The sequence below is a fragment of the Cyclopterus lumpus genome, chromosome 24, assembly GCF_009769545.1.
Source record: "Cyclopterus lumpus isolate fCycLum1 chromosome 24, fCycLum1.pri, whole genome shotgun sequence".
Lineage (NCBI taxonomy): Eukaryota > Metazoa > Chordata > Actinopteri > Perciformes > Cyclopteridae > Cyclopterus > Cyclopterus lumpus.
Window position 1 is genome coordinate 4,804 of NC_046989.1, and position 25,020 is coordinate 29,823.

General features: G+C 44.2%; 4 protein-coding genes across 7 annotated transcripts; 2 read left to right on the forward strand and 2 right to left on the reverse strand.

The window, feature by feature from the left end:
* Positions 1–356: 356 nt before the first annotated feature.
* On the reverse strand, positions 357–6,128 carry ubr7 (ubiquitin protein ligase E3 component n-recognin 7). Of its 2 annotated transcripts, XM_034527534.1 has the most exons (13): positions 6,114–6,128; positions 5,458–5,622; positions 5,103–5,223; positions 4,768–4,901; positions 4,190–4,250; positions 3,424–3,519; positions 2,791–2,844; positions 2,470–2,575; positions 2,250–2,329; positions 1,767–1,931; positions 1,273–1,438; positions 862–923; positions 357–603 (listed from the first exon to the last, which is right to left on the reverse strand). In XM_034527534.1, the coding sequence occupies exons 3-13, from the start codon at positions 5,217–5,219 to the stop codon at positions 514–516; spliced, it is 1,131 nt and encodes a 376-aa protein (XP_034383425.1). In that variant the 5' UTR covers positions 5,220–5,223; positions 5,458–5,622; positions 6,114–6,128; the 3' UTR covers positions 357–513. The 2 variants fall into 2 exon arrangements, with proteins under 2 accessions (XP_034383425.1, XP_034383426.1); XM_034527535.1 differs by lacking the exon at positions 6,114–6,128 and having other exon boundaries at positions 3,424–3,516.
* Positions 6,129–6,248: 120 nt separating this feature from the next.
* si:dkeyp-55f12.3 (uncharacterized protein LOC568418 homolog) lies at positions 6,249–6,742 on the forward strand. Its single transcript, XM_034527539.1, has 2 exons — positions 6,249–6,468; positions 6,544–6,742. The coding sequence occupies exons 1-2, from the start codon at positions 6,276–6,278 to the stop codon at positions 6,624–6,626; spliced, it is 276 nt and encodes a 91-aa protein (XP_034383430.1). The 5' UTR covers positions 6,249–6,275; the 3' UTR covers positions 6,627–6,742.
* Positions 6,743–7,691: 949 nt separating this feature from the next.
* On the reverse strand, positions 7,692–10,406 carry tmem251 (transmembrane protein 251). Of its 3 annotated transcripts, none has more exons than XM_034527538.1 (2): positions 10,261–10,406; positions 7,692–8,369 (listed from the first exon to the last, which is right to left on the reverse strand). In XM_034527538.1, the coding sequence occupies exon 2, from the start codon at positions 8,359–8,361 to the stop codon at positions 7,975–7,977; it is 387 nt and encodes a 128-aa protein (XP_034383429.1). In that variant the 5' UTR covers positions 8,362–8,369; positions 10,261–10,406; the 3' UTR covers positions 7,692–7,974. The 3 variants fall into 3 exon arrangements, with proteins under 3 accessions (XP_034383429.1, XP_034383428.1, XP_034383427.1); XM_034527537.1 differs by having other exon boundaries at positions 10,094–10,406; XM_034527536.1 differs by having other exon boundaries at positions 10,063–10,406.
* A 2,413-nt stretch (positions 10,407–12,819) lies between these two features.
* Positions 12,820–19,139, forward strand: LOC117727690 (E3 ubiquitin-protein ligase TRIM50-like). The gene is given in 10 exon segments (XM_034528116.1): positions 12,820–13,266; positions 13,403–13,529; positions 13,645–13,667; positions 16,329–16,473; positions 17,382–17,417; positions 17,516–17,538; positions 17,637–17,767; positions 18,005–18,057; positions 18,060–18,185; positions 18,262–19,139. Coding segments are annotated over 10 exon segments (1,200 nt in total). The 5' UTR covers positions 12,820–13,165; the 3' UTR covers positions 18,697–19,139.
* The last annotated feature ends 5,881 nt before the right edge of the window (positions 19,140–25,020 follow it).

The window sequence follows — 25,020 nt, forward strand, 5'->3', positions numbered from 1 at the left end:
TTAGTTTAACAGAAAGTAAAAATACATATTTATAGTCTTCACAGCCTGCTGCTGCTAGGAATAAGAGATCGTTGCAATGGACGCAGTTCTGACCAAAGACTCTGGAGGAACACATAAGTGCTCATATCTTTCAAGGAATATTGAGTTTCAAAGTATTGATTTCTTTAGTAAGTAGCCGTGTATAAGCAGGATAATGTACAGCACACAAGTCATTTCAGACGTGTTTTAATACTAAAATAACCTCAATGCTGCTTATGTTATTACCTGAATTTTCAGGTGTTTATAATTTGAATTCCTTCATGTGACATCGACTATCAATCAGTGCTGTTGATTGATCCTTAAATATGATGACTCAGTCATTGTTCAGCTGAGTTTTATTAAAAAAGAAATGGAGACATCCATGTTGGTGACCACTGAGAAATACCACATTAAACACAGGAAGTCTGACAGCTTCAAAGTAAACTGAAGACAGAAAACTAAGAAGACAAAAGTTAAAAGGTCATTTCAAGGTCTTCAGGTAGGGAAGAAGCATCCAGCATCATCTCGTCGTCGCTTTCGACTCTGCTGCTCGAAGAACTGACGGATGTCATCAGGAGTCACAACCTATCAGAGAACAGTCACATGACATCATGGAGGAGTCAACCTATCAGAACAGTCACATCCTATCAGAACAGTCACATGACATCACGAGTTGTTATGAAAATGGCCAATGTGTGACTAGCGAATAGAACGACCAATTACCTTTCACTTCTTCTTAAGCTTCTTAAGTTCTGAACCTAAACGTCATGTTTCTCTGCATGTCAATCAGCAACAGGTCAACGGTCAGGAGAAATCTATATAAATGTTCAGTTCTAAACTCACCTTTCCGTCTTCTGCAAATCTCTGCAGGAAGTCCTTCAGTTCTGTTTTCATGTCATTGTACCCTGAAAGATAGTTATACATGTAGTACTGGCAGCTGTATATGTAGTACTGGCAGTTATACATGTAGTACTGGCAGCTGTATATGTAGTACTGGCAGTTATACATGTAGTACTGGCAGCTGTATATGTAGTACTGGCAGTTATACATGTAGTACTGGCAGCTGTATATGTAGTACTGGCAGCTGTACATGTAGTACTGGCAGCTGTATATGTAGTACTGGCAGTTATACATGTAGTACTGGCAGGTATACATGTAGTTATACATGTAGTACTGGCAGTTATACATGTAGTACTGGCAGTTAAATATGTAACTGGTAGTTGTATATGTAGTACTTATATACATTGTGTGTACCGTGGATGATCTCCAGCTGCTGCACGTGGTTCAGGTGGTCCAGCGCAGACATCAGGGGGTCGTGTCCCGGCTGTCTCTGTTCATTGTTCTTTCCTTTGTTCTCGTAGGCGAGGACGGTGTCAGACTCGTCCAACAGGAAGGACAGGCCGGCTTCAGACAGACGCTCCTAAGTACACAAAGACTCAGTTGACTTCAGAGTGACATCATCAATATGTGAGCCAATAGAAACCCAGACAGTTAGAATTTTATTCAATTCAATTCAGTTTATTTTGTACAGCTCAAAATCACAAACTCCCCTCAGAGGGCTTTACAATCTCTACACATACGACATCCCTGACCTCTCCCCAGATGGACAGAAGCAATAGATGTCATGTGACCAGAGTTACAGTTACAACACATTCAATGACAGAATTTTTTAATAATTAGTAGTAGGCATGGACCACAATCCAGACCTCCACAATCCATGACACAGAGGAAGAGATTTTCCATTTTACCTTGCAGGTGGTGCAGGAGCAGAGCTTGGAACGCCACCCTGACGGCCAGAACACGGCTCCTGATTGGACTCTTTTCTGATCAATGGCCTGCAGCTCCTTCAGTCTGCAGCTCGGCTCCGCCTCCTCGCGGCTTCTCTTACAGCTGGGCTCGATGACTTCCTCCACCTGACAGATTATTATGAATCGATCACATTGATGAGGGATGTATGCTGGGTTAGGGCTTCAGAGAGGATGTCCTCATTAAAGGTCGTAACATCAAAGTTCACGACATTCACGTCTGTATGTCGTCAACAACAACAAAGTCAAATATAGAAAGTGTCATTGAATATCTCAACAATATCTTTAGTCAGTATTGAAATTGAACCGGTTATAAATAACACACACACACACACACACACACACACACACACAAGTATATAAGGTACTTTAGTACAGAAAGTGCAGTACTTAAGTAACTTACAACTTTGAGTTTAATCCTCTCACCGTTTCTTCTTTGTGAGGAAGGTTTCTGTTTGACTCGTCTGCTTCACTTTCCTCCTTCAACTGAACTGCTGCACCTGGAACTGAACGTCACACACAAAGTAGAAGATGAACAGAGCAGATACATCACCTGACAGGTGAGATGAACAGAGCACATAGATCACCTGACAGGTGAGATGAACAGAGCACAGATCACCTGACAGGTGAGATGAAGACCGTTTACCTGACAGATGAGCAGCGTAAGTCCAGAGGAAAGAGGTTTTGTTCATACAGGATTCACAGGTCATCTCGTGCAGCTCCACACTGTCTGGAACCACACAGCCCAGATGCTGTCAACACATACAGGTTATTTAGATTATTATTACACTAACGTTTGAGTCATTTACTGTTTATTAAAATATTGACTTCATGGACAAATGTGTGGACTGATCTGAGAATCACAACCTGAGGATGTTTGTGTGGTGAAGAATAAATCCTCATTTATATATAAACATGTATAACACTAATAATATAAACAACGTGGGCTATGATGTAACAGACTCACCCGCCCATGCAGCCAGTCCTCACACAACACACACTGAATCATCTCGTCCTCCACCTGCACACAAAACCACCCAATCACAGGGGACACACATTTAATAAAGGACTCACAGCACACCTGTCAACAGGTAAGGGTCAAGATAGGTTTAAGTGAAGGTCAGGGTCAAGTGAAGGTTTAGGTAAAGGTCAGAGACGGGTCAAGTGAAGGCCAGGTAAAGGTCAAGTTGCGGTCAGGTAAGGGTAAAGTAAAGGTCAGGTAAGGGTCAAGTTACGGTCAGGTAAAGTAAAGGCCAGATAAGGGTAAAATAAAGGTCAGGTAAGGGTCAAGTGAAGGTCAGGTAAGGGTCAAGTTACGGTCAGGTAAAGTAAAGGCCAGATAAGGGTAAAATAAAGGTCAGGTAAGGGTCAAGTGAAGGTCAGATAAAGGTCAGGTTGTGGTCAGGTAAGTGCAAAGTAAAGGTCGGGTAAGTGCAAAGTAAAGGTCACGTAAGGGTCAAGTAAAGGTCACGTAAGGGTCAAGTTAAGGTCAAGTGAGAATCAAGTGAGTGTCAAGCAATGGTCAGGTAAGGCAAATATAAATGTATCATTGTTAATGTGGTAGATTGTATTGGCCAGAATTAGCTCAGGTGTCCCTCACCTGGTCGTCTGGGTCTGGGTAAGGCCGGCTGCAGGTACAGTAAACGCCAAAGAAGTTCTGACTGTATTTATTCAGACTGTTGACCTCCTCCTTCTCCTGAAAGTCACACAAAAAGTGTAACTCTATGGTGTCCTCACCGGGTCACCTTTGGTGTGATGAGTTAAATACAACGGGAAGCAACCATCAGACCAGGAGTGTCTGTCTATGTCCGGTGCCAAATAAAAGGACAGACCAAGCTAACAACGCATTAAATGTACTTAATATAAAATAAGGAATGCATTTTAAATTGAGTAACGCAACTCAGATACTTTTATCATCAGAGTGTGGAATGTTGCTCATAGTTTAGAATGTTGTGTTGATTTTGTTGGAAGCATATAATGAACAAAAAGAGAATAAAGTCCTGCTGTCTGACAATCAGCTCTCACACGTTAGCCAATCAGCTGCTTCTATTCAAGGTGCCAGTTTAGTGTTAGCATGAGCCTCAGACAGCTAAACCCAGGGATGCCAACACTGTGCCGGGTCACCATCTTCTTCTGCAACGCTGTCATACTCTGTTGGTCAATCTCTGTGATTTTTGAACAAATTAGTGCCTGGCACTCACTATCAAGATATTTCAAAATAGTTATAAATGTATGATTAATATTGTCATGAAACGAAGAGTCATTGGACAAACTTTTTTTATTTACCATCTGAGCTCTTTTGTATAATTGTAGCGCCTTCTAGTGGTCGATTGTAATGAAACCTTTAGGGTCACACTCATACTCACCAGTTGGAGTTTACACTGCAGGTCTGTGAACTTCCTGTTTCCACAGTCACAACGGAAGTTCCTACAGAAAACAGACAGCAAGAGTTGGTTTGTTTACAAAGAACACAAGAGTTTGTTTGTTTTGTTTGTGGAGGGGCTGGAAGAGCGATTATTTTCCCTGCGGACCTTTCAGAGCTGGCCTCCAGCCGGTCACAGCACCGCTTTAGGGACCTCCCAAGCGGCGCTGTGTCTCTGACCCTGCGCACAGGGTTGAATCCCCTGGCAGAAGCAAAACCTCCGGTGAGAAGCGCAAATGGTTCATTATGAAACTGTAGTGGGCCGACAAACAGAAGGAGTGTTTTGCAATTAGTTTGCTAAGTAATTTTGAAGACATCGCAAGACCAGAAGAGAAGTGGCTTGAAATAGACCGGTGATCGGACTGGACTGCTTCCAGTAATCAAATCGCTGGCCACAAAAGGTCCTGATCGGAGCAGGCTTAATACTTGCACCGGAATATGCTAGAAGTCAGCCTCACAAACCTGCTTATAAACGATGCTGTATAAATGTGAGTGATCATATATTAAAAGGTGAGCGTTGACCTCTTGGTGTAGAGTTCAAAGAGGTTGTGGCCTTCGTGACATTTGTATGAGCAGGCCAGACAGACTCCGGCTGCCTCTCCTCCCTTTGGTGTGCAGCTGCTGCAGGCATATAGGGCCTGCCGCTTCACATAGCCCTGAAACACACAGACATTTATTTATTTTTTAGGACTAACTAACATTCATACACTGCAGGAACAACCTGAAGGGGCCAATAGGGGTTCAGTTTATAATAATATAATATACACCTATGATGTTGTGTGTGTGTGTGTGTGTGTGTGTGTGTGTGTGTGTGTGTGTGTGTGTGTGTGTGTGTGTGTGTGTGTGTATACACTGACCTGAGGGTATGAGCAGTGATCAGAGTCACTTCCTGCTAAAACTGCTGAAGCTTCTTCCTCCAACTCTTCATCTTCCTCCAGAACATCAACCAGAGACACTGTCTGCTCCTGCGACATCGTTCTGTTAACATGGAGAACAATATAGTTATATACATATATATAGTTACATATAGTATTAATTGTGTGAAATATTAGCTGTCGTTACAGTGAAACCAAACTGTTACATTCCTCTCTGATTACCAAACAGCTTTACTTATCGCTCAGTCTGATGAGTTAGCTTAGCATCAGTTAGCTTCATCAGTACACACGCAGTGATGCTAACTGTGGTAACTGCGTAGATAAAACACAAACTTACCGAGAAAAACGGCTCACGCCGTCTGATCTGACGTTTAACCTCCCGGTACAGTGATCGATAATTATTACCGATAATCAGCAGTCTGGTGGAGTCTTTGTTATCGAACTGCTAGCTGCTACTTCCTGCTAGCTGCTACTTCCTGCTTCCGCTCCGTGCTGACGACAACTTCCACAGATCGTATATATATAGATATATATATATATATAGATATATATATATATATAGATATATATATATATATATATATATTCATATATATATATATATATTCATATATATATATAGATAGATAGATAGATAATCATATATATATATATATATATATATATATATATATATATATATATATATATATATATATATATATATATATATATAATATATATATATATATATATATATATATATAGATAGATAGATAATCATATATATATATATATATATATATATATATAGATAGATAGATAATCATATAGATAGATAGATAGATAGATAGATAGATAGATAGATAGATAGATAGATAGATAATCATTACAATAAAACAAAGTGAATTTTAGTGGGATGAAAAACAGGCCGTGACGGTGAACCCGTAAATTACGTCATGGCGTGCTGTGGTGCATCCATCTGTCCCCGAGAAATAACATATTTAGCGATACCTGTCCTCAATGCACGAGTTCATTCCAGTTTCCTTTCCAGAGACTGAAAATGTGTCAAACAGACACAACACATTGAACCTCTTCTTCTTCTACAAAGACTGGAGTCACGGATTTACGTGAGCTACCTGAACACAGCACAGAGAACGTAATGACGTAATAAAGATGGCGACTGAGGCTGTGGTAGCAGAACTGAGGTTCAGAGACGGACTGAGAAAGAAAATCACCGTTAAAGTCGAAAATAATCTTTCTTCTCTGATCAGTGGAGTTCAGGAGCTGAACACGAACGTGTCACGGCTTCTCAGCGAGCTGGTGGAGCTGGAAAGCACCTGCGGACAAGGTGAAGCATGTGGCACAGGTAAACAAAGACTGTTACCTGTCATCTCTTTCAGACCACACGAGCTCTGATTCATCTGTATTTTACCTGCTGTAGGTGAGAAAGACGACAGTGATGAAGGAGATGATGCGCCTCAAAGCTCTGACATACAACCTCCAGCTAAAAGATCCAAATGCTGAAACACATACGGACACTTCACCTCTTACCAGAAGACACATGAAACACCTGAAGACATCTCATTTAAATACATTCAGGGGGCAATATGTATAATAAATATTGTACATGTTTGATTTCATGTAGCCTTTTCATTCATTCTTCCAAACTGTCTTTAAACGTTTCTCTGGGTTGCTTAACATTTTGATGACGAAATGGCTGAATCCAACGATAACATAAAACATGACAATCCTCCTGTACACATTGGGCCTGATACAGATACATTAACTGACTTTACCTCCATGAAGGATGAGCGACCCCTTCTTCAAGGAATCATAAGGCCACAATGACACCTGGAGACCATGGGCTCTGCAGTTGTTATAGTCTCACTTTTTGGTAGATGTCGTCCAAATATGAAACATATACAAGAGGAAAACTAACATACGACCGAATACTTGGTGGGTGTCCAAGGATAATACAGCAGGACAGCCTGTTCAGACTTCACCATGTGTCCAGCTTTTCACTCCACTGCATTTATTATAGCTGCAGTTACTAGTTATTTATGGATTCAGATTAGTATACAATATAATTCAGCGAGTAAATTAATGTTAATGGGTTATTCTAGCCATCATAAAAAGTCAAAAGTATTTTAAATGAGCTGTGTGGCAAACTAACAGCTGCCGCTCTGATCCAGAAATGACTTCATTTAGTTTGTGAAACCGCTCAGACCGTCATCTCTCACACCGACAAGGTCGCCTGCTAGCTCGCTAACTCAGCTATGTTCCAAATGTAACCAGAAAGATTGAGCCGTTGTTGGTGAGAGCATCAGAGCCTTACCAGACTTGTCTTGTCACTTTTCTTACATATGAACAGTTTTATGACTCGATTCCTGTCCACATTCTTTCTGAAATAAGGTCCCATGGTGGTCCACCAGACAGGGTGGGACTTCAGCCAACAGGAGATAGTCAGTAACGGTGTGTCTTTGTGAGTCCTTGTCCACCCCGGGCAGACAAAAGACAAGATGCCTCAGTGGCTTCAGCTGCCAAGTCTCCTAGAACAAATTAAATATCATAGAAAAAAACTTCACATCATTGTTTTTTCCCCATTTTATTAATGTCGTAATAAAGTTGCCATGTTTACCAGCGTGTGTCATGTGACTCATCTTACTAAATACGACCAACTGACCACACACGTGCACACACACGCCTGTCTTAGCATCAGCTCCTGACCGACACAGTGGAGGGTTCAAAGGCACACAGGAAGTGACATCACAAACAACATAAACAGTTCAGTATGTTGTCTGAGCAGCGGGCCTCTCTGATTGGCTGCCTTCTACGCGCCGATGAGCAGCGGGCCTCTCCGATTGACCGTCCACTACGTGTCTATGAGCAGTGGGCCTCTCTGGTTGGCCGGTTTGCGGGTGGCTTGGCGGCTGCAGAGCAGGGCGAGGCAGACAGGAAGGACACAATAACCAACCGCTCGAGGGTCGGCTCTCGTGCAGGAGAACAGGAAGAGGAAGAGCTGCAGGTATGGCAGCAGGAAAACCGACGCCCATATCCAGACAGGAAGTGGTGGCAGGTGGGCACTAACTCGCTGAGACCAGCTGATGGCGAGGGGTGGAGCCGACGGGCCAGCACCGCCTCTCTGCACATGCTCCAAACTGAAGCTGCGAACATCAAAGACGTAGTACACCGCCATGACACTGAGCAGCAAGTAGAGAGCCACGCCCACCCAACCCATCCGCTGACGGAAGTTCATCATCCTCCATCCTGTGAGGGAAACACAATCAATATGTTCAATACACCATACATGTCAATAATCAAAGAGTCATCCCCTCCGCTGAAAAAAGGTAATCATCCTGCACACTGATGGTACTAATTGACCAATAATCAAGATGAAGATCAATACATCATCCATACTGAAAAGAAGGTCAATCAGTGATCATTATGTCCAACAATCAATACATCAACCTTACAGGAAGAAAAACAATCAACAGTCAAGATATAACCAATATATAGTCAATACTGAAAAGTAAGAAATCAATTATTGATCAGAACACTCCATAAGTTTGTCAATTTAAGTCTATTTTTATTTAGTCTATTTATTTGATCTGCAGACTGGCTGTGCCAGACTCCATTCAGTGTTTGGGCAGTTTTAAAACGGTTATGTAGTTTTATATCTGCTTTTACCTCAAACTGTAGCTGAGTTCTATAGACCTGTGTGTCGTTTTGGAGCGTCAGAACCTTTCCTGTTGGTTCATCTTGCTCTGTTTATTTACACACAGTGAATTAGAAGGAGCCTGTTGGTGGCAGCCTATCAGTAGTCTGTCAACAGCCCATCAGTAGTCTGTCAACAGCCTTTTAGTGGTCTATTAGCAGCCCATCAGTAGTCTGTCAACAGCCTGTCAGTTGTCTGTGAGCAGCCTGTTAGTAGTACGTTAGTAGCCTGTTAGTAGTACATTAGCAGCCTGTTAGTAGTACATTAGTAGCCTGTTAGCAGCCTGTTAGTAGTACGTTAGCAGCGTGTTAGTAGCCTGTTAGCAGCCTGTTAGTAGTACGTTAGCAGCCTGTTAGAAGCCCGTTAACAGCCTGTTAGTAGTACGTTAGCAGCCTGTTAGTAGTACGTTAGCAGCCTGTTAGTAGTACGTTAGCAGCCTGTTAGTAGCCCGTTAGCAGCCTGTTAGTAGTACGTTAGCAGCCTGTTAGTAGTACGTTAGCAGCCTGTTAGTAGCCTGTTAGCAGCCTGTTAGTAGTACGTTAGCAGCCTGTTAGTAGTACGTTAGCAGCCTGTTAGTAGCCCGTTAGCAGCCTGTTAGTAGTACGTTAGCAGCCTGTTAGTAGTACGTTAGCAGCCTGTTAGTAGTACGTTAGCAGCCCGTTAGCAGCCTGTTAGTAGTACGTTAGCAGCCTGTTAGAAGCCCGTTAACAGCCTGTTAGTAGTACGTTAGCAGCCTGTTAGTAGTACGTTAGCAGCCTGTTAGAAGCCCGTTAACAGCCTGTTAGTAGTACGTTAGCAGCCTGTTAGTAGTACGTTAGCAGCCTGTTAGTAGTACGTTAGCAGCCTGTTAGTAGCCCGTTAGCAGCCTGTTAGTAGTACGTTAGCAGCCTGTTAGTAGTACGTTAGCAGCCTGTTAGTAGCCTGTTAGCAGCCTGTTAGTAGTACGTTAGCAGCCTGTTAGTAGTACGTTAGCAGCCTGTTAGTAGCCCGTTAGCAGCCCGTTAGTAGTACGTTAGCAGCCTGTTAGTAGTACGTTATCAGCCTGTTAGTAGTACGTTAGCAGCCCGTTAGCAGCCTGTTAGTAGTACGTTAGCAGCCTGTTAGTAGTACGTTAGCAGCCTGTTAGTAGTACGTTAGCAGCCTGTTAGTAGCCTGTTAGCAGCCTGTTAGTAGTACGTTAGCAGCGTATTCGTAGTCTGTGAGCAGCCTGTTACCAGCCCCTAACCCTGTTAGCTATTTGCTCACCTGTTAGCTCGTGTATTTTATCAGCTCTTACCTTCCTTCGCGCGAATTCTTTCTAATCATCCCTAATAATCCCTGGAGGTACAGGAAGTCTGTCTCTTCCTGTTTTGTCACCTGACACCCACGAATGACGTCAATCTCAAACTAGACTCGCTAGCAAACACATTGTATTATAAGAGGAGTTTGTACAGTTAATTCTACCGTCTCAAAGTACGAGTAGTCATGCCACCATCTTGAGTCATCCTCCTCTCATATCTAGTGATGTGTCGAGGCTTCGAAGCGCGTGTCGAGTAATCCAGGAATATTTTTATGAAGCGCATATCGAGGCTTGTGTTGATGACGTATGTGATGACGTCCGAAGCTCCGCGAGCCGGCCGTACCACGTGACTGATTCAGAAGATGGTTCGGATTTGGTGCACGATTCTAAATATAACGGATTCCCATCACATTTTGTGGACTTGGGACTTTATTGCGCATTTGTTTGCAAAGTATTCAAGCTTCTTGCGATGAAACCAGCAAGAAAGAGGAGATGTTCCCCTGTCTGGGAACATTTTGAGCTGATCTCTCCCAATAAGGGATGCACATAGTAATAATAACTATCGTAAAATATTCTCTCTACCCCAGCTTCATCTGTGCCCTGTGAAAGGGTATTTTCTAAAGTACAGCACTCTGGAAATGTTGCTATTTTTAAATTTAAAAAAATAACATGTTGTCCCTAGTAACATAAGCACATTCTCGCCAATTTGTTTCCACTTTCCCTTTTGACCCCGTCATTGTATTATAAAGACAGAAACCATATTAATAAGTTAATAATTTATGTATTGGCATCACGAACATCATTCGTTCATTTATTCAATTCAAAGCTTCACACACACCAAAGTCATGGTGTTATAAACACTCTGCCTGTTTTACATGTATTGTCCACTTGATGGCGCAGTAGAGCAAACGAAGCGTCATGAAGCTTCGGCCCATGAGTGAACCAATTGGATGGAAAGCTTCAATGCTTCAGGAAGCTTCATCTCGCCATCACTACTCATATCTAGGCCCAGTTCCAATCCGGATGCATTAAGCGTCCTTCTTTGAGTTCCTTGTTCCTCTTGTTAACAGACACACATTCTGCTATGAGGAACGAGGAGTGAGGAGGCACAAGAGCGGGCTTCTATGAAGTGTTTTAAGGCTTGAACACGCCCCCTCAGTGTTCATCAGGTATTTGATTGGACACGCACCTCAGTGTTCATCAGGTATTTGATTGGACACGCACCTCAGTGCTCATCAGGTATTTGATTGGACACGCACCTCAGTGCTCATCAGGTATTTGATTGGACACGCACCTCAGTGCTCATCAGGTATTTGATTGGACACGCACCTCAGCGCTCATCAGGTATTTGATTGGACACGCACCTCAGCGCTCATCAGGTATTTGATTGGACACGCACCTCAGTGCTCATCAGGTATTTGATTGGACACGCACCTCAGTGCTCATCAGGTATTTGATTGGACACGCACCTCAGTGCTCATCAGGTATTTGATTGGACACGCACCTCAGTGCTCATCAGGTATTTGATTGGACACGCACCTCAGTGCTCATCAGGTATTTGATTGGACACGCACCTCAGTGCTCATCAGGTATTTGATTGGACACGCACCTCAGTGCTCATCAGGTATTTGATTGGACACGCACCTCAGTGCTCATCAGGTATTTGATTGGACACGCACCTCAATGCTCATCAGGTATTTGATTGGACACGCACCTCAGTGCTCATCAGGTATTTGATTGGACACTGCAGCTGATCAGACTGATCGCTGGAGTTTCATACCAGAGTGAAGACGGATCACATATTAAACTCAAGTTATATATTCGATTTGTTTTCTGAGTCAACATCTGGTTAAATATATATATTCATATATACTCAATGTTTGTTTAACAGACTACAGAGGAAACATCTCCACTCACAGTGATGATAATTGTGTGTATATTAGTATAAGTAGTAGTTTAACACCATTAAATCAACTGAAAACATTTTACGATCATTTTTATAAATATTTTAAGTGGATTTTTATTAGAATGTTCGCAAAAAACTGTCCAACGAGGAAACAATTCTGTTACACTGATGTGTTTAGGCACAAACTCCGTCAAAAGTCTCTCCAGCTGTTGAAGCCGACTGACAGCTGATCCAGATGTGATCAGATGGTTACAGAGATACCAGATAAACTGTGATTAGTTGCAGACAGACATCATGAGCTGTGATTGGTTCCAGTAACTGGTCTGGTGTGAACTGGTTTAATCGAGAATGAAGGAAACCTTTCCCTGTTTTGGTCTCTGTTGTTACCATGGAGACGTGTTGGAGGTGACTTTAAGGTGTCAGATAAAAGTAGATTATCAGAAGCTCTTCAAACTGCCCAATGCTTGAATAAACAACTATTATCACATAGCATCATTACTATTATTATTATTATTATTATTACTATTATCATTATTATCATTATTATGATCATCATCAGTAATATTAGTATTCTTATTCTTGTTGTTGTTTCTGTTATTGTAATTGTTATTATTATCATTATCATTGGTAGTATTCATCTATTCATCTGTCCATCCGGGGAGAGGGATCCTCCTCTGTTGCTCTCCTGAAGGTTTCTTCCCTTTTTTCCCTGTCAAAGGTTATTTTTGGGGAGTTTTTCCTGATCCGATGTGAGGTCAAAGGTCAGGGATGTCGTATGTGTACAGATTGTAAAGCCCTCTGAGGCAAATTTGTAATTTGTGATATTGGGCTATACAAAATACACTGAATTGAATTTAATTGAATTAATATTGTAATTACTATTATCATTATTTAATTATGCAAAAAAGGGTTCTCTTATGGTACCGCCCATTCTGTCTGTCCACCCAATCACATCAGAGAAGAAAGAACACAGTCTTTATAAATATGAACTCGGCTGCAGAAAGACACATTAGAGTCAGGACCTTGTGTTTTGTGTTTGTTTTTTTGCTTTTGTGGTTTCCCTGGTGGTCTCTGTGGTTCTTGTTCTGGTGGTTCTGGACCCGGTGGTGCTGGTCCTACGGTTGCTGAGGGTTCTAGTCCTGGTATTGGGGATCAGTGAGGACATGGAGCGTCGTCAGAGTCTGGAGGATCAGCTCAGGCGTCCTGTCTGTCTTGACGTCTTCACTGAACCACTAATGTTACAGTGTGGACACTCCTACTGCAGGTATGTTGGATATATGGAACACACCTGTCCTTTCCCCACCTGACCTATCCTCACATGTCCGGTCCTGTCCTCACCTCAATTATATTCAACTTCATTGTCTTTCCTGACCTCACCTGACTTGTTCTCACTTGTCCAGGTGTTGTGTGCGCTCCATGACAATGGACCTGCTGGGTCAGCTGCAGTGTCCTGTGTGTGGCTGTGCTGTCGATGGAGACAGTCCTCCTCCCAACGTCAGCTTGGTTCGAATCATAGACGCTCTGCAGGTAAAAACACATACCTGTGAATCCTGAACGTTTTGAAAAGGTTAAAAAGGTCTTGATCTCGTTCTTTATCAAGTGAAATGTGTAATTTGATATTTTCAACTTTATATTGCTACAGAGTTTTGTTTATCCTGACAGGAGGTGAGTGTTTCAGGAGCTCAGTCGGAGTCATGTCCTCAGCACCATAACTCGCTCAGCCTTTACTGCGAGTCGCACCTGTTAGCGTAAAGTCACACCTGTTAACACTAAGTCACATCTGTTAGAACTAAGTCACACCTGTTAGTGTAAAGTCACACCTGTTAGCATAAAGTCACACCTGTGGTGTAAAGTCACACCTGTTAGTACTAAGTCACAACTGTTAGCACTAAGTAACACCTGTTAGTACTAAGTCACACCTGTTAGTACTAAGTCACACCTGTTAGTACTAAGTCACATCTGTTAGTACTAAGTCACACATGTTAATGTAAATTCACACCTGTTAGCACTGTCACACCTGTTAGCACTAAGTCACACCTGTTAGTGTAAAGTCACAGCTGTTAGCACTAAATCACACCTGTTAGTACTAAGTCACACCTGTTAGTACTAAGTCACATCTGTTAGTACTAAGTCACACATGTTAATGTAAATTCACACCTGTTAGTACTAAGTCACACCTGTTAGTACTAAGTCACACCTGTTAGTACTAAGTCACACATGTTAGCGTACATTCACACCTGTTAGCACTAAGTCACACCTGTTAGCACTAAGTCACACCTGTTAGCACTAAGTCACACCTGCTAGCACTTAGTCACACCTGTTAGTACTTAGTCACACCTGTTAGCACTAAGTCACACCTGTTAGCACTAAGTCACACCTGCTAGCACTTAGTCACACCTGTTAGTACTTAGTCACACCTGTTAGCGTAAAGTCACAACTGTTAGTACTAAGTCACACCTGTTAGCACTTAGTCACACCTGTTAGCGTAAAGTCACAACTGTTAGTACTAAGTCACACCTGTCATATTATTAGCCTTTATTTAACCAGGTCGGTCCCGTTGAGATACAATGACCTCTTTTTCAAGGGAAGCCTGGCCAAGACAGCAGCATAGAAAAATTGCAACAGTCACAAGACACAACAGAAATCACATAACACAGATAAAATACATTAAAAAAGATAAGGCAATAGGACTAAAGCTCCGGATTCACACCAAAACAAGAACAAGTGCGGTATGAAGCCGCTCCAATTTCTCTCACACGAGTCTTTAAAGTTTCAAGGTTAATGAGCTCGTTTAAGTTTTTTGCAGTGCATTCCAAGCAGCAGGTGCAGCAAACTTAAAACAGTGCTTACCAAATTCAGAGTGAACTTTGGGCATAATTAATAAATAAAGCTCATTGGAACGTAAGCAATAATTGCTCTTGGATTTAAAGATGTAGTTACATAAGTAGTGGGGGAGCAGACCCAAGATAGCTTTATAAATAAAAATATGCCAATGTATAAGGCGGCGTGCTGCCAGAGATGGCCACTCAACTCGAGCATATAAGATGCAGAGGTGAGTGAGGGCTTTACAACCAGTGACGAGAGTGGTGCCACAACAGTATTATTGAGTACTGTGTCACCAGCATAAAAATGAAATTTGGCATTTGGGACGTTACTGCCCAATGTATTTACATAAATAACAAACAGAATCGGGCCCAGAACTGAGCCCTGTGGCACACCAGTAGAGACATTTAGCAGTGTGGATGAGCTGCCTTCAAAACAAACACATTTGTTTTCTATTAGACAGATAATTATTGAACCAGCCAACAGCCTGCTCAGATAAACCTATATCAAGCAGGCGTTGCTTCAGAATGGAATGATCCACTCTGTCAAAGGCTTTAGAAAGGTCAACAAAGAGAGCTGTGCACACTTTCTTTTGATCCAGACAGTCTATTATATAATTTGTGAGTTTGAGTGAGGCTGTAGTTGTGCTGTGTTGTTTCCTAAAGCCGGATTGATATGGGGAGAGAATGTTGTAAGTATGAAGAATATCTTTCAACTGATCGTTTACTAGACCTTCAACGACCTTTGACAGGATGGACAACATGGAGATGGGTCGATAATTATTCAAGCAAGTAGGGTCCCCCCCTTTCAGAAGGGGAAGGATGTAAGCAACTTTCCAAATTTCAGGAATACAATTCGTGGTGATAGTGAGATTAAAAAGATATTGCAGCGGTTTGGCAATAAAATCGGCTTCTAACTTTAAGAAACATGGTTTCAAGTGATATGGGCCTGCAGATTTACTAATATCAAGAGAGCAAAGAGCTCTACGGACCTCTTCCACTGAAAACAACCTAAAAACAAAGGAAGGTTGATAAGCAGAGATATGGCCTAGAGACATGTTTCCAACATCTGGGACAGAAGACGCAATATTAAGGGCAGGCATAGCAATCGTGGAAGAAGACCGAGAGAATAAGGAACCAGAGGCAGAAAAATGAATATTAAAACAATCAAGTATAGTAGCCCTGTCAGTTACAGTGGTAGTATCATTAACAATACAGGGTGGGAGTTCACTATGATTATCAGGGGCTGAGATAGATTTGATCACTTTCCAAGATTTGTTAGGGTCGTTTAAGTTTTTCGTTATTGCAGAGAGATAAAAGCTGGACTTGGCTTTTTTAAATGAGAAAGGTAAAACAATTTCTGAGTTGCCTAAATATAAGTTTGTCTGCCTCAGACTGTGTCTTTCTGGCCTGAGCCCAGGCAAGATTTCTATTATGCAGTAGATCGGCTAAATCGGGCGTGAACCAGGGATTATCCCTCCCCTTAACCTTATATCTTCTGAAGGGAGCATGCTTATCAAGCAGGGAAGATAAACCTTCAGTCCAGTACGTTCAGTGCGAATATTGACATCCATCCATCCATCCATCCATTATCACCCGCTTATCCGGGGTCGGGTCGCGGTGGCAGCAGGTTCAGCAGGCCGACCCAGGCCTCCCTCTCACCCGCAACACTTTCCAGCTCATTCTGGGGGATCCCGAGGCGTTCCAAGGCCAGCCGGGAGATATAATCCCTCCAGCGTGTCCTCGGTCTTCCCCGGGGCCTCCTACCAGTTGGACGTGCCCGGAAAACCTCTAATGGGAGGCGTCCAGGAGGCATCCTGACTAGATGCCCGAACCACCTCAGCTGACTCCTTTGGACACGAAGGAGCAGCGACTCGACTCCAAGCTCCCCCCTGATGTCCGAGCTCCTTACCCTATCTCTAAGGCTGAGCCCGGCCACCCTACGGAGGAAGCTCATTTCGGCCGCTTGTATCCGAGATCTCATTCTTTCGGTCACTACCCAGAGTTCGTGACCATAGGTGAGGGTTGGAACGTAGACCGACCAGTAAATGGAGAGCTTTGCCTTCCGGCTCAGCTCCCTCTTCACCAAGATGGACCAGTACAGCGCCTGTTTTACTGCTGCAGCCGCACCGATCCGCCTGTCGATCTCCCGCTCCACCTTACCCTCACTCGTGAACAAGACCCCGAGATACTTGAACTCCTTCGCTTGGGGTAGGCAGTTTGCCCCCACCTGGAGGGAGCAATCCGCCGGTTTCCGGCAGAGCACCATGGCCTCAGATTTGGAGGTGCTAACTCTCATCCCTGCCGCTTCGCACTCGGCTGAAAAACGCCCCAGTGAATGCTGGAGGTCAATGGTCCGAGGAGGCAAACAGGACCACATCATCCGCAAACAGCAGAGAGGCGATCCCAAGACTCCTGAACCGGATCCTCTCCGCCCCCTGGCTGCGCCTAGATATCCTGTCCATGAAGGTCACGAACAGGACCGGTGATAAAGAGCAGCCCTGGCGGAGGCCAACACCCACCGGGAACGTGTCTGACTTACTACCGAGGAGACGAACACAGCTCCTACTGCAGGCGTACAGAGACCGGACATGTGAGATTTAAAACTGGTGTCTTATGTCTTTCTGATCAACAGTCCTGAGAAATCATTGATCAGATCTGAAATAAGGTCTTTCTCCGTTTCGTTTACAGAAGTACGGATCGATTGCTCCAAGGTAACAAAACAAACAAATGAGCATGTCATCAATTAACTGGTTTAGTGATTAAACATTCCGTGATAACTATTAAACTCTTCTCTTCTCCTCTTCCTCAGGTTCAGAGAGATTCAGGAGCTCCAGAAGAAGGAAGAGAGGATCTTCAGCTCTCTGAACTTTAAAACTGGTTTCAACCACAACGACATTAAACTCACTGTGTGGAAGAGACTACAGAGAAAGGTCCTGCCAGGTACACATGTACTTGTCTATGTGTCTGTCTGATGTTGCTCAATGGCTCAGAAGCAAGTCAGAGTTTCTGGTATACAATTCAAAAGATCTTCATCAATGCTGGTCCCATAGAGCATGCTCACCAGGGTTTCCTTTGGCCCCTCCTCCCAGCTCTCGGTCCGGCCATTACTAAAGCCCAGCGCTCTTCCTGGGGTATTAGTTTTTGTCTTACTTATTCTACCTCTTCTTCTTCCTCCAGCACCAGAGCTGATGAGGCTGGATCCTCAGACTGCTCACCCGATGTTGGAACTCCTTCATCGGGACACGTGGTGAGCTGTGGGGCTCTGCTGCGGCGGCTTCCTGATAATCCAGAGAGGTTCAGTTACAGTTACTGTGTCTTGGCCAACCGAGGCTTCTCCTCTGGGAAACACTACTGGGAGGTAAACGCTGCCCCATGGTCACATGATTTATTTATACAGCAGTTTCTAAAGGGTTCTGCATTTTTTTTACGTACAGGTGGAGGTTGCTAACAAACCTAAATGGCGTCTCGGTTTGATCAAAGGAACGACCAATCGTAAGGCCAAGCTGGGGAAGAATCCAGAGAGTGGAGTGTGGTTGATTGGACTGAAGGACGGAGTTTATGAAGCCTTCTCTTCCCCCAGGGTGGTCCTGCCGGTGCCTTCTCCCCCTCACCGGGTGGGTCTCTTCTTGGACTATGAGGGCAGAGGTCTGACCTTCTATAACAGTGACAGTCCTGATGAGCTCAGCTTCATATATAGCTTCAAGCTAGAGGTCCAGGGGAAAGTCTACCCCCTGCTAGACGTCTGCTGGCATGACCGAAGACACAACAAGAAGACCCTGGTCCTCCCCCAGCCTCACAAGGAGCACCTCCTCGCCCAGCCCCAGAAACACGCAGACAAGTCTACCAGCTCAGAAACACAACAAGCTTAAAGGAATCCTGCAGTCAGCTGTATTGGAAACTGCCTACTACATACTACTGCGTTCATAAGAAGTATATAGTATACGGAACATAATATTTAAATCAGATACTGCTCGGTGGTGGACTACCTGGCAGTAGCTTATTCAAACCATATTACACGTAGAAGCTACTGTTTATACTATGAAGTTGGTAAATATATGTGTTCTGATAAAGAGGCGATGAGCTATTCTGTCTATTTAGAAATAACATCTTTCCCACTTTGAAATTACATTGGTTTCAATGTGATGTATGCATTTGTTAAACTGTTTTACAAGTGTTCATCATCGTGCACATTTGCAAATCTTGTATCATGTCATTCATATTTGTGACCATTTTTTAATTAATTACACTCCATAGTGAAACAATTGTTTGGTTAAACAAAACCCGTTTGTAAAGAATAGAAAACAGACCATGACTTGTGTATGAATCATAAAGTAAATTGTATAACTACACTGACTTTTGGTTTCACACAGATCATGAACAGCAGTGTGCTAGTAGAAAATCCTGGTTTGTTTGACCCATCCACACTTCTCGGATGTTCAATATAAGTCACTTTCAAACATATTTTCCTGCCGACTGTGTCGAAAGAGTCTGCCATGGCCGGGAAACTTAGAATAAATAGTTAAATGGGGGGCCATTATCATTTTTTACAACTCTGGCGATCTCATACATGGAGAAAACTTTGTCCATGACCGGAATGACTGTTAGCCGATGTTGACCGTACACTCTCTTCAACTGGGTAGCGGGTATAATCATCCACGATAAGCAAGTACTCTTCAGTTGGAAGCGGTCCGTAGAAGTCTGCACCAACGCCATGCCAAGGAGCTTCTGGCAGACTGGACATTTTTAGTGCCTCAGTATGTGCAACTGGTGTGTTGGCCTGACATGCAAGACAACTACATACTGCAGCTTCTGCTTTGCGATCAATGTTTGGAAAGGAGTAGCATTAGTAGGGTTGGAGTAGTGATTTGGTTTTGACAATGCCCCGGTGTCCTTCATGGGCTAGCTGTAACACTCTATCCTGTAGGGCCATGGGTGCCTCGGAGTACAATGTGTCATTGCTTTAGGTGTTGCCGGGCTTGCGATGAAGTTCACATACTCTTCTGCTACCTTTGCTGCATGTGTGCCGTCACCTGTCTGAGACAAGATGCGATGACGAGACATGTAGTCAACTGGGTTGTCGGCTCCCTTTCTGTATTCCACCTTTAAGTTGTAAGGCTGATGCCTCACTCCCTATCTCTCAATCCTGGCTGGTGATTTTGATCTGGGACTGTTCCATATGATATGCCAAAACTCAGTCTCTTTTAGCGCCTCAGACCAAGGTGAGTTGTGAAGGTAGTGATTTATCTGTCTGGATGAAGCTCTCGCTGGTGGTCTCCAGCTCGCAAATCCAGTTTGGAAAACACAGTCTCTAGGTCATCCTCAACTTTCTGGCAGATGTGGAACGGCACACGACGATGTGGTTGGCATGTAGGTTTAATGTCAGGATTCATTTGAAGCTTTACCTGAAAGTCTTTCACTTTTCCGATCCACAGGCTCATTTGCAACTGTGCAACACAGCCCCACATTCTTTTATGTTTGTATTTCATAATTTTTTACTTTAATGCAGGGGTGTCAAACTAATTTTCACCGTGGGCCACATGAGCATCATGGCTGCCCTCAAGGGGCCGGTTGTAACTGTAACACAAACTCCTGTAACTACTCCCGAGCATGTTGTTAAATTACTGTTTTTGCATTTGATTATTGTTTATTCGAGTGTAAATATTGTACATGCATTTATATAAATGTAAAAATATATATAAGCAAATTTCTATAATATTATAAAATAAATCCATTTAATTATATTTATTATAAACCACATTACTGTTATCAAAGATCAAACACACGTTATTACATTAACTTTGTTCAAAGCTTTTTTGTCACATTTGAGACTCTGGTCCAACAAATAGTGAGCTGCTAAAAATATGTGTGACAGATGTGGTCTCGGGCAGTGGTTCTCAACTGGTCTGGCTGTGGGACCCACCATCACCCCTGAATGACAAGCCGAGACCCAAATCGAGGAACATTTTCAACTTCTCAAATTGATTTAATGACAAGATGGTGCAGTTTGAACCTGAGATAGTAAGGAATATTACAGTGTGCACAAAAAACTAGTTAGGAATATTCCCTTTTACAGTCAATTATAAACCAAAAAGTGTATCTTAAGGACATAACATAATACAACATACATAACAGTTCAGTAACTTCAGACTTTTTAAATACTCAACAGTGCTTTCATGCACAAACATGAAATAAAAAAGTCTAGTGAGAAGTAGTTTTAAAAAGCCTCAAAAGATGTAACTTATGGCTCACTCACAGAATCTGACAACCAACGTTACTTTGGAAACAAGTCAGTGTCTTGAGGAGCAGCTTTTATCCACAAACTCAAAATAAATTAAAAATAGTTTCAAGTATACATCATTAACTTTTCTTCTGATTACCTTATTAGTAAATACTGAAAAACATTAAGCAGCACTCACTTCAACCTTAGTGTAACACTGACATAGACCTGAGTGTTTTTAAATACAAAGTCAATGCACAGACACGTATGGATGCGAATAACGCGTCTTTTCCGCCGGGCACGTGAATGACGAAAAAAAAAAGAAGCTAATTCGTGCACACTGAATAGTTTAACTCGGGTTAAAAAAGTGTGTGAGGCTGTGTCATTAAACTATGGAGGATAAATTGATCGTCTGGAAGCGGCCGTCATCCAGACGCAGTTCCTGGAGAAGCTGTGTTTGTGGGACTTGCACAACATGTGCAAAACAGAAATAGTGGTTATTTCTTCCATGGTGAACGGCAGTAATTAACAGTTTCCATGGCGATAAGCCACGCCCCCTCTCCGGTGCTTCCAGCACGAATGAAGCGAACAATCACAAATAGTCTGGCGAGTAAAGTCACGCGAGTAAAGGAACGCGAGAGTTCGTATCTCTTTTGGTGTGAACGCAGCATGAAGGAGAGTGAACAGACAGAGTGGAGTATCAAATGTATTCAATTAAATTTATTTTGTATAGCCCAATATCACAAATTACAACCTCCCCTCAGAGGGCTTTACAATCTGTACACATACGACATCCCTGACCTTTGACCTCACATTGGATCAGGAAAAACTCCCCAAAAATAACCTTTGACAGGGAAAAAAGGGAAGAGACCTTCAGGAGAGCAACAGGACAGATGCAATAACACAACACAACAACGGTCATGCAAAGACACTTCGAAATTCTATAACACCCAACAATGGTCATACAAAGACACTTCAATTCTATAACACCCGCAAAGTAATTATTTAAAGCCAGAAGGCTTTGGAGGCGGAGCTTAAAAGGTTTGTGTCAGGTGGAGGCGGCAGGCAGGTGACGGTGCAGTAAGCTGTATCCCGATTAGATGAACCAGAACCAGAATCCCCTCATCCTCAGGAATTAAAGTTGGCAAAGGCACTATGTGTATACTTTGCTTTAGTTCAGTATTAAAAATTAAAAACAAAACAGACAACACTGAGCACTGATGTGGACATGGACTGCCAATTTTGAAAAATGATGTATGTGTCATTAAAATGAAACCATCCATCCATCCATTATCACCCGCTTATCCGGGGTCGGGTCGCGGTGGCAGCAGGTTCAGCAGGCCGACCCAGGCTTCCCTCTCACCCGCAGCACTTTCCAGCTCATTCTGGGGGATCCCGAGGCGTTCCAAGGCCAGCCGGGAGATATAATCCCTCCAGCGTGTCCTCGGTCTTCCCCGGGGCCTCCTACCAGTTGGACGTGCCCGGAAAACCTCTAATGGGAGACGTCCAGGAGGCATCCTGACTAGATGCCCGAACCACCTCAGCTGACTCCTTTCGACACGAAGGAGCAGCAACTCGACTCCAAGCTCCCCCCTGATGTCCGAGCTCCTTACCCTATCTCTAAGGCTGAGCCCGGCCACCCTACGGAGGAAGCTCATTTCGGCCGCTTGTATCCGAGATCTCGTTCTTTCGGTCACGACCCAGAGTTCGTGACCATAGGTGATGGTTGGAACGTAGACCGACCAGTAAATGGAGAGCTTTGCCTTCCGGCTCAGCTCCCTCTTCACTAAGACGGACTGGTACAGTGCCTGTTTTACTGCTGCAGCCGCACCGATCCGCCTGTCGATCTCCCGCTCCACCTTACCCTCACTCGTGAACAAGACCCCGAGATACTTGAACTCCTTCGCTTGGGGTAGGCAGTTTGCCCCCACCTGGAGGGAGCAATCCGCCGGTTTCCGGCAGAGCACCATGGCCTCAGATTTGGAGGTGCTAACTCTCATCCCTGCCGCTTCGCACTCGGCTGCAAAACGCCCCAGTGAATGCTGGAGGTCACGGTCCGAGGAGGCAAACAGGACCACATCATCCGCAAACAGCAGAGAGGCGATCCCGAGACTCCCGAACCGGATCCTCTCCGCCCCCTGGCTGCGCCTAGATATCCTGTCCATGAAGGTCACGAACAGGACCGGTGATAAAGGGCAGCCCTGGCGGAGGCCAACACCCACCGGGAACGTGCCTGACTTACTAACGAGGAGACGAACACAGCTCCTACTGCAGGCGTACAGAGACCGGATGGCCCGTGCCAACGGGTCCGGCACCCCATACTCCCGCAGCACCCCCCACAAAAACCCCCGAGGGACCCGGTCGAAAGCCTTCTCCAGGTCTACAAAGCACATGTAAACTGGTTGGGCAAACTCCCAGGACCCCTCCAGTAATCTTGCGAGGGTAAAGAGCTGGTCCACTGTTCCACGACCGGGACGGAATCTGCACTGTTCGTCCTGAATCTGAGGTTCGACAAGCGGTCGGAGCCTCCTCTCCGGCACCCTGGCATAAGCTTTTCCCGGGAGGCTGAGCAGTGTGATACCACGATAGTTCAAGCACACTCTCCGGTCCCCCTTCTTGAAGATGGGAACCACCACCCCGGTCTGCCAGTCCATGGGCACTGTTCCCGACCCCCATGCGACACTGAAAAGGCGTGTCAACCAAGACAGCCCAACAATGTCCAGCGCTTTCAGCATCTCAGGGCGGATCTCATCCACCCCTGGCGCCTTGCCACCAAGGAGCTTTTTGACTACCTTAGCGACCTCTGCCAGGGATATGGGTGAATCCACCCAAAGTCTTCCGGCGCTGCCCCCTCGCCGGGTTTAGGAGTTCCTCAAAGTGCTCTTTCCACCGCCCGACGATGTCCCCAGTCCGGGTCAGCAGTTCCCCCCCCCCTGCTGAGAACAGCCTGGGGTAGACCCTGCTTTCCCTTCCTGAGCCGTCGGATGGTTTGCCAGAACTTCCTTGAGGCCAACCGAAAGTCCTTCTCCATGGCCTCCCCGAACTCCTCCCATGCCCGAGTTTTAGCCTCCGCGACCATCGTCGCTGCAGCCCTTCTGGCCCGCCGGTACCCGTCAGCTGCTTCAGGAGACCCCTGGGCCAGCCAGGCCCGAAAGGCCTCCTTCTTCAGTTTGACGGCTTCCCTCACCCCCGGTGTCCACCACCGGGTTCTAGGGTTTCCGCCACGACAGGCACCAATGACCTTCCGGCCACAGCCCCGAGCAGCCGCGTCCACAATAGAGGCTTTGAACAAGGTCCACTCGGATTCCATGTCCCCAGCCTCCCTCGGGATTTGTGAGAAGTTCTTCCGGAGGTGGGAGTTGAAGACCTCCCGGACAGGATCCTACTACCTACTAATACTGGGAACGTCTGGCAGAGGCCAGACGTTCCCAGTTCACCCTCACTACACGTTTGGGCTTGCCAGGTCTCTCTAGCCGAGTCCCCCGCCATCTGATCCAACTCACCACCAGGTGGTGATCAGTTGACAGCTCTGCTCCTCTCTTCACCCGAGTGTCCAAGACATACGGCCGCAGATAAAATGAAACAAAGACATGAAATCATAAAAACATTGACATCACTGTGTGAATATTGTTCCAAATGTAGAGTTGTAGTGGATTTTATATATACTTGCACATGTAAATAAGAAAGTCTATGGTTTAAATTAATACATAAAGAAATATATGACAATTATTAAGGGATATTATGAAGAATATTAGGAGGAATGTATTGTAAAGCATAAGAGGATGTCAGGTTTATTATTGTAACTGTTTGTTGATGACAAATGTAATGAATAACTGTAAAATGCATGAGAATTAATGGGATTTTATTCTGAAGGGATGTTTTAGCTAAAATGGATGCCGATGTAATAGGAAATTACACTTTTATTCTGAAGGAGCGAGGGCACTTCTTGTCCTTGACCGAAAGTGTGACGTTTGAC

What these genes read in the sequence shown, in the direction of transcription:
- ubr7 (XM_034527534.1), bottom strand. Translation starts at nt 5,219, where the DNA reads ATGTCGCAGGAGCAGACAGTGTCTCTGGTTGATGTTCTGGAGGAAGAT. An exon ending in TTTGAACTCTACACCAAGAG is followed by an intron (nt 4,251 to 4,767) that starts GTCAACGCTCAC and finishes TGTTTTCTGTAG; the next exon opens with GAACTTCCGTTGTGACTGTG. An exon ending in GATTTGCAGAAGACGGAAAG is followed by an intron (nt 604 to 861) that starts GTGAGTTTAGAA and finishes GTTCTCTGATAG; the next exon opens with GTTGTGACTCCTGATGACAT.
- si:dkeyp-55f12.3 (XM_034527539.1), top strand. Translation starts at nt 6,276, where the DNA reads ATGGCGACTGAGGCTGTGGTAGCAGAACTGAGGTTCAGAGACGGACTG. An exon ending in AGGTGAAGCATGTGGCACAG is followed by an intron (nt 6,469 to 6,543) that starts GTAAACAAAGAC and finishes TACCTGCTGTAG; the next exon opens with GTGAGAAAGACGACAGTGAT.
- tmem251 (XM_034527538.1), bottom strand. Translation starts at nt 8,361, where the DNA reads ATGATGAACTTCCGTCAGCGGATGGGTTGGGTGGGCGTGGCTCTCTAC.